General features: G+C 37.0%; 1 protein-coding gene across 1 annotated transcript; it reads left to right on the top strand.

The window, feature by feature from the left end:
• Positions 1-5,718: 5,718 nt before the first annotated feature.
• On the top strand, positions 5,719-7,452 carry Smp_080420 (hypothetical protein; the record flags this gene model as incomplete). The annotated part of the gene is made up of 2 exons (XM_018789172.1): positions 5,719-5,996; positions 6,032-7,452. The coding sequence occupies 2 exons, from the start codon at positions 5,719-5,721 to the stop codon at positions 7,080-7,082; spliced, it is 1,329 nt and encodes a 442-aa protein (XP_018654642.1). The 3' UTR covers positions 7,083-7,452.
• Positions 7,453-8,927: the final 1,475 nt, after the last annotated feature.

Below are 8,927 nucleotides of genomic sequence, written 5' to 3'. Positions count from 1 at the left end.
AATCAATTTGACGAAGTTCACACATCAATCGAAAAATCTAGTGGCTATTGGTGTTTTAGTGAACAAGAACCCAGGCGAGAACAACCAATTTATTCTTTATTACAAAATTACAATATGTATTGGTAAAATATGAGAACCATACATGTATACTTCATTTGTAAATCTTTCATCAATCGTCCTTCACATTATTTATGCTTCTTCCAATTCACAATTCCTCTCCATTTCCCTTACTGTTTTCTTCAACTTGACCTTTTTAGCCTTTTGCTACCAGGTTTTCCACTTCCGATTAGTGTTACCTACCACTTATGCCAATCGGCATAAGTGGCACCTATCACACTTGTTCCCTCTTTGAACGGTTATTCTTGCGGTGTTTCTGCTCGTCGTGCCACCCTCTTTTCAGCTGCACTCTGTGACACTCTTCCCGTCAAAATGTCGAGTTCTCTGGTGCGCTGACCCTCATGACATTGTCGACATTCCGGGCCATCTACCTCCGATGTTCGCCCAGCAACGCACGTCCCAATGCCTCTATCCATCGACAGCAACCGTTATGACCAACGCCGACCCGCCAGAACACTCCACTCCATATAGAAAGACCCACGAAAAGTCCTTCTACTTAATCAAAGTTTGGACATTGAACAAGTCTAGCACCCAGATTACAAATCGATAGCTTACAGTGGCTTTGCTTCGTTAATCGATCACTTTGACAACCGTTACAACATAAGTCTCAAAGGTGTTTGAAATCAGAAGACAATGAGAAGCGGCAACTACAGTTTATTAGCGGATAGTGCAGATTACAAAGCTAAAGACACATCGGGCGAATTTGAAGCAGAAGTGAATAATTATATGTGAGAAAATACATAGGCAAATCCTATACTTTTAATCCTCATATTACCTTTAATACTTGTAAGATCCATTTTGAAGTTTTTGTGTGTAAAAATCCCTCTATGCATCCATTTTCAACTTGTTCCTATTGTTTTATTTGATTGAACATTTTTTAAATCTTTTTAATGCCATTTGAGATGGTAAATATTTTACTTTATTACAGTTTTCTCATTTTTTCTCTCGACCTTACTGTGTTTCTTCCTGAACTGTATTTATGTTGTTTTAGATGATACTTAGTCTTGGCGGCATCCATATTGATTGTTCTCCCTTTGATTGTGTTGCTTGAGTTGACTGGGATTGTGCATTTTGATTGTGAATTGAAGCTTTTTCAAGAATTCGAAACCTTTTGTTTTATAAAGCAACAAAATATTACTTTTTGAACGGATTTTTACGCGATCTATCCAGAAAGGATAGAACAACACTTATTTTTCGGGACTCTCGGCAATTTTCTTACATTCCTTATCAATTCGCTTTCTTAATGTAATTTAGATCGATTATTGAGGGAACAGTTATTGATTGAATAACTGAGCGGTAATATTTGTCTAGGTAATAATGTACATTTGTATTTATAATGAAATTTAGAACCGTTATGTTTCCAATCACCTTGTTTTGATTTCAACTAGGCAATAGCGCGTTACTAGACTACCCAGACAATTATTCCTCAGCTCAAACCGTAGTTTGGATCTTACAATACTTTCTTCCTAACCATAACCATAATCACTAATTTGGTTGTATAAACGAATTTATTTGTATTTCCATTCAAATTAAACTGTAGACAGTTTAGATTTACCCTGGATAAAGCATTTGTAAAATGAAATTAACGGTGATGTGTATGAAATCAGCTTGTTTACATAATATTTCCTTGCAAAAAGGTGCAGGGACAGTTATGGAGTTAGAAGTGTGTGGCTATGTATCTTAAATCACCATGGTTTTCATGAAATGGGGTCCATGTTAACGTACTGTTTCACATGGAATTTGTTAACTTGGTCAGTTGATCACACTGAAAACAGTGGTTTTTAAAACGTATAATCTACACAATGGATGCAACTGGAGTCCTGTAGAGCTTTACCAGTAGGTGTGTGCATGTCTCTATATTGAATTAGAGTTGTTAACATTTTGGACTTCTTTCATTTTTCACGGAACAGTAGTGTGCATTGAACTAATTTATGATCGCTGTTATTAAACATTTTATCAACCACTATGAATCCCAGTGTGACGCTGTGACAGAATATGGAGTCGATAATTTTGTGGTTGTATGTGTTCAATTCACGTGTCGCTGTATATCATATATGGCTAAAGATCTTGGCATAATTTCAAGGCACTATGAGTCAGCGTGTTTCATCCAGTTAATGCCTGGCATATTGAGATCACTGCACATCATTTTGCTGTCGAAATATAGGGTAGCAATCGATGCAGGCGATTCACAATAATGTCTGTTTAACAAAACGTGTTTGGGGCTCCCTATTTAAACCCCATTAATATTTTGTAGTTACAAAAATATGTCCCATGGACATTATCACACCAAGCGCTTTTGTGAGGACAACATCAGCAACGGTTTCCGACCTTGTGCTTCTAGATATGAATATTAGGCAAAAATTCCAGTTTCGGAGCCTCAGTCATAACGACGGAGGTTGTAATTGTTTTTGTAGGAATATCTGGACCTGAAACAGCTGACTTTCTATTATACGAAAATGTGAGTTCTATAAAGGGAACCAGGACCCGTAGATAACTCATATTACTTAAGGCAGATCAAGCATTGATTTGAAGTGGTATCAAGTTGAGTAAATGGTTGTGTAAATAAACTGATCAATTCAATGTGGTTTCTGGCGTACACACTCATGATATGCGTCAGATGTTTTATAAGGGTATGGAGATCCAGATTTTACTGGTATTACGGAGGCTATATTTTTGATGGTTTCCATTTTATGAGTTACTATTGCTTACTTACATTTCACCAGAGAATTGGCTCCAACGGCAAATCCAGTGAAGAAAAGTAGTTAAACATTGATCTTTAGTCTAGACTCTGAAAACATCTTGGAATCCCGATAGGCCTGAAGTAGGAATAGATAACTCCATTACAAAGAATGAATGTGACACAGCGTTAAAAGACTATTGTTGTAGGCAGTGAAAATTATTTGAAGCAGTGGCCATACTAAAAGGCAGACAGTCAGCTGGACAGAATGTACAACTATCCGCTTAATATCGGATGGCTTAATCGTTTTCTACGGAGTTGTTAATAAGAACCACCCTTAGTAAACTTTATAAGTTATTAATCTTCATTCGTTATAGCCCCCTTATTCCTGGAGAGGCATTAAAAAAACATATGCAAATAGACACCCAGATCTCACCCATTAAAGAAGAAGAATGGTTTTTGGGTTTTTAAGAAAGTATAGTTTTCTTGATAACAAGTCAAATCATACTTAGCAAGATGATGGACACCAATATTCATGCTGATCTAGAGCCTTCAAAAGGAAGCACTCCCAAATGAATAAGACCGGAGAAGATTGCTCCGGATCATTTGATTGCAGGTGTGAATTTTAATTCATTTCAAAAATATTGATGGAGCTAGCCTCAGAAAGTTTCAGTCTTTACAGTGAAAGGGTAGCTTTGAAAATTTCGAATAAAATTTGGGGAGCTGAGCTGCTGGAGCAATGTGAAAGTCTTTTGACAAACGAATTCCTCTAAAAGTGTGCGAAAATGGCAGGATTTTCTATCTAACGTTATTATGTACCCATTACCAAAAGTTAACCGCGATCGCTCCAAATGGTTTTATGAAGATCAAGTTGTGAATATACTGAATGTTTTGTTGATTTGATATTGCAGTTTTGAAACATTTTCTTAAAATTTGTATGAGGAGTCTTCTACAATTAAATATACATAGGTTTTTACCTTGAGGCAACGGTGATCCACTTCTACTAGTTACAGAAACCTGTTTAGTGAAAATATTTTTTCCCTCCAGAACCGTTCGAACTGTCCGAGTTGTTTAGACGTGCACTCGCTATGTAGTTGTATACAGAATAGTTATTCGCTTTGCTACAAAGGTCGGAAGCTACAACGGTATTTCATTTTATGATATCAACAAAATAGGTATAAAAATTGCCAATAGTCATCCTATGGTTATCAGGAGTACAGTAAAACTAACATGAACCGTATGACCTGTGTCATATATATATATATTCATCAAATTTGGGAAGTATTTAGGTTGAAATAAAGAGCATTCAGAATCGCAAATTCGTCCTATAGATTAGGGAATCATAACTCTACGAGTCTCTAAAGCCGTGTATTGACTGACAAAGGCCTAGTGAAATTACAGAACTCAATTCCTTCCCATCTACTAAAATACATGATATGTTAGGCGCAAATGCACAGCCATCTGATAGAGTTGCACTTTAAAAAGTTACCGTGTCTGTGCCCTACAGTTATTCCATTCAGCATATGTTATACACAGTCGCCTCTCAGTACCGATCACGTCCTGCAATGCGACCTGTCTGAAAACTAAAGACAGGACTAGTCAGATGTAATGTCAGTACTTTTTACTCAACAACACATAATAATGGTGGTCACTCCCGCTGCTGAAAGCATGTAGAACTACGAACACCGGAATTCGGACAAACTCCATGGTGAAAAAGTACACAATCTTACAAAAATTATAACGGCAAACACATACTCCCTACGGTGTTGCTGATTTATTAAATCTCATTAGAAATCACTGAAATACTCTTTTATAAAGAAAATGAGGCTTACCTTCATGCATGCACAAATGTTGGAGTCACGTTTTTAACCCATAAGAAAGTAAGAATGACAAAGCCACATGCATGTTACACATCCTATTCAGTTACTAGCACTCATATTCGCAAGTAAACTGTGGTAAAATTTTAAAGATACGTTCGGTAAAATCTAACCACTGTAAAAAATTACTGTTGATCTGGTTTCCAAGTTTAAAATCGACCTAGACATGCAGGTCAGGTTGCGATTGTTAGTAAACAAAATTCCAACGACACCTAAACTCGGAAAATTGTTATAAATACTAGTGAACAAGCGCTCTTCGAACAGTATTGGTAACGACTCAGTACTTGCTACAATCTTAGTGATAACATGGACGATGATAGTCAAAATGATGGTTTATAGAAGAGCAATTTACTGGATCCTGTTGGCACATGATATTTAAACCTAAGTTTTTTTTCTCGAGTCAATTGTCTAGTATCATGAACAGCACTGCTATGTAACGTTGGAGAGGTTTTTTCCAGCCATGATATTCCTGATGTCAAACAACAACAAAATGATCATCAAGTGACATATACAAACCAGAACTTTCGAGGCTAATTATGGTGCCTTTATTAGCATCATCGGTTGACCTAAGTGCCACATGCCAACAAATAGTTCGGGCAGCTCTATATATCTACATAATCTTTTCATTTGATGTTAATGCAACGTGTTAGTGATTTATAGCACGTCATAGATTCATGTGATTGAATTCCAACGAAAATCCTTCAGTCATAATACACTTAATATTAAAAGAAAATACTGCTTTACTTTGATAAATTTTGAAGCTGTTAAATTACTCCATTTTCCATTGTGAAGGTTAGTGTGAAAAATGGTCAACATTGAATTCGCAATTGAGATAAAGAGAAGATTACTTCTCCGATGAACGAACACAAAAAATATACGAAAATCTGTGCCTTGGAACTGTTTTCACTGTTTGGTGAGAAATTTCTACTTTGTATTTGTTTAACTGCACCAGTTGTTTAACCCCTTGGTCTCCCGCCTCAGACCTTGAGTCATCCGATTGGTCTTGGGTGAGTCATCTGTTTTGTCGCTGGGCAATTATGTAATAAGATGGATAAAAGTCAGATTCCAAATGAAACTCCCAGTGCTGAATCCAGTTCTATTAAACTTACAACTGCACCTCGCCCAACAACACTAAACATACTGTTGGACAATACAATAAAAAGTCCAGCATTATCTTCCTTCCTGACACCTTCTTTAGAAGAACTACAACCGATTTTACGTTCAGAGGTGGAAAAAATTCTTCAACACCTGAAAGCGTCTCCACAGACTCCTGGAAGCTTCCTCAATCCTAAGCATGTTACTGAAGAACAAGAGAGGTTCGCTAAGTAAGTAATATTCCTAGTACATCCTATTCTTCCAGTGTTTTTACTCAGAAGTTGAATGAGCTACGGGATGCATCTAGTTTTGCCTCTCTGACTGCGGCTCTTAGTCCTGTTACTTCTGCGGTAAATAATAGTGGTTTGTACAATATTAATTTGGCTGATTTCAACTCTCAAAATCTACCAAACTTTGCCGAACTATGTCGTCAGGCAAGTCAAAGTGGAATCAACACAACTCCAGCATCTATACTTTTTTACTCGCCAGCTTGCTTCGATGCTCAGTCTTTCCCGAGTGTTCAGACTGTTACTCCAGGTCTTGTTGCTTTTCAGCCTCAACAGACTGATTCGGTCAACTCAACGTCTGAACAGAGTATCACACTAACAAATTTACAAAATTCGCTTTCTATTTCTCTTCCCAATACTGTCCAACCAGTCACGGAAAGTGAAGTTACAACTGTTCAACTGCCTAACGGTTTGCGTCTTGGTATAACGACCAATGGTGCTTCACAAGCATCAGTTCTTCAGATGCTAGGTATTGAGCCCCAACCAGAGATTGTCCATCATGCCCATATTCAGAATCCATCTTTAGATCCGTCTCTTTGGCCTCTAAACATACAAACAAATTTACCCTCTAACGACACTTCCGATAGTCGTCGTACAGCTTCAGCAAGTTCACCACAAGACCCTGATGATGCTCGTCCTTCTTCAGTAGATATTAATTTAGAGCAAAATGATCCGATGCGGGACGTCAGGTCATCTTCCGTTTCTTCTGTTTCTTCTTCGTCTCAAGGAAATAGTTCTAGAAACCTAGCGGTTTCTAATCTCAAGGACACACGTTTGGATCCTACTGAGCAGTCGCGCATGCGGTTAGAACGGAAGAGAGCAAGAAACCGTGATGCGGCTCGTAAATGTAGGGAAAGAAAGATTCGTTTGATTAAAAGTTTGGAGAAAGACGTCATTCATCTCTCCGAAGAAAACAGGGCGTTACGCAATCGATTATCTCGCAGCAGAATTGAGGTAGAACGTCTGAAAATGTTTGTTGTCAATCATCTTGACAAGGACTGTCCTGCTTTATCTAGTAAGGTAGCTTAAATCAGTCTTCACTAGTAGCTAGTTTAATTTTATCTTAACAATCCTCCTGCTTTCTTATTTTTTGTGTGAAGCGCCAATCGGTAATAAGTTAGTTAATTTCGTATAATATTCACAAGTATTATCAGTCTAATTTACCTTGCTTCTTGCCATCCAAACTATATTAACTAGTGACTTTGTCCATGTGATTTTGTTCTGTGCACCCACTTGATAATATTCGCACTTCGTTTCCATTGTACAGACTCATCTACCTCATCGCTTTTGGCATCTAAAAGCTATCCTATTATAAGTCAGATTTTTGTTTGATATTTACTAACCTGTTGTCCAAAGATTATCTTGTGTGCTATTTCAAAAAATCTAACTTATCTAGTCGTGTTTCACTTTTCATTGTATCGGTATGTTTTGTTACACATAATTGCTAGGGTATTGTGGATCCCAAATTAAAACATCCTATTTAACGAAGCAATAGTTAGTTCCAGGTCAGAAATACGTAAAAGAAACTAAATGTATAATCAAAGAATTTAGACTATCATAAAACACTCGTCGGCTTAACATCGTTCTAGCTTGGTCATGTGTCACTTATTTTCATCGTTAAAATTAGTTATTTAGATTGAAGATTTTGGACATCGTAGTAAATTCCCTCGTTACCTGGCGATGTATCATTGCCATGCATAGGTCCTTGAATATTCAGACTTTATAACTGTTTTGGAACTAAATCCCAAAGTGCTGTTATCAAACTAAGTAAAACATCTGAAGTTTTCTGAACATACAAGAAGGGTTTCCCCTTCAAAAATACTCTGCTAGAAATAACTTCATAGCTCGTATGTTTTCGTTTAACGCGAGGACATCCTAAACATGACCACTGCGTTATGTATATTGTGTTAAGAACATCTACGAATAGGTAACGAAAACTGTCCACTGAGAACGTGTTTTGTGATTGATTGCGTTGTTGGTTGTTTCTGTAACCTAATATAAGCAATTCCTTAACTCTAGAGAGCTGTGGTGTACTATCAAGTATAGCTACATACTGTAGTTGCTCCGTTACTCAAGCATTTGTTCCCGGTAGTCTTTCACAGCGCAGTACTTGTAATACTTATTTCCCTAAAGAGACCATGAGTCCTGATTTATTTGCTTTGACTTTCATCTCGACGATGAAATTTCGTTTTTAGCCATAATTCACCGCAGAGAAATGATCTATTCGACTCTACTACTCTCACGTATTATGTAATATACATTGTAGTATTTTTATTAATATTTATTCAAATGCTCCCATGACTTGTTTGAATATTGTTCGTACAAACTAGGTACTTACTGGGGGCGCTATGCTAACAGCCACAGCAACCTGTTGACCTCATATTGAAAAACGAATTATTGCTGTTACTAGACCATCATAGTAGATTAGTTAGTGACAATCAAGTTCGTTGTGTCAAAGTGTAGGCAAGTGTATTTGTTTTGGTTCATGGTTGAATACCAATAATCCTACAAGAATAAAAGAATAGTAACTATAATATTCCACTTATATGTACGTACCTCAACAATAATTCGCCCCACCACCACAGATGGAGTTTTCTTTACATTTTCCGTATATTTCTAGAAGCTTCTGTATACATTTCCATTTAGATTTCGTGATGAAAAGATCACCTAGCCCAACAACGAGTTGACTGACTATTTCGAATAACCTATTTTCAGTATTTCCCTCACTCGCGTCGAAGTCATCCACGTATTCTTGTTATGTACACTTCTAGTTAATGATCAATAAAACTATCGATATATTTTTCCATGATAATCATAGTGAGGACTTTCGATGAAACAGCTACTGCATTCACTCTTTATCTGTTCTTAGATCCT

The sequence above is a fragment of the Schistosoma mansoni genome, chromosome W (genome assembly GCF_000237925.1).
Source record: "Schistosoma mansoni strain Puerto Rico chromosome W, complete genome".
In the NCBI taxonomy this organism is placed as follows: domain Eukaryota; kingdom Metazoa; phylum Platyhelminthes; class Trematoda; order Strigeidida; family Schistosomatidae; genus Schistosoma; species Schistosoma mansoni.
The sequence above is the reverse complement of the archived record's forward strand: the minus strand, read 5'-3'. Positions and strand labels throughout refer to the sequence as shown.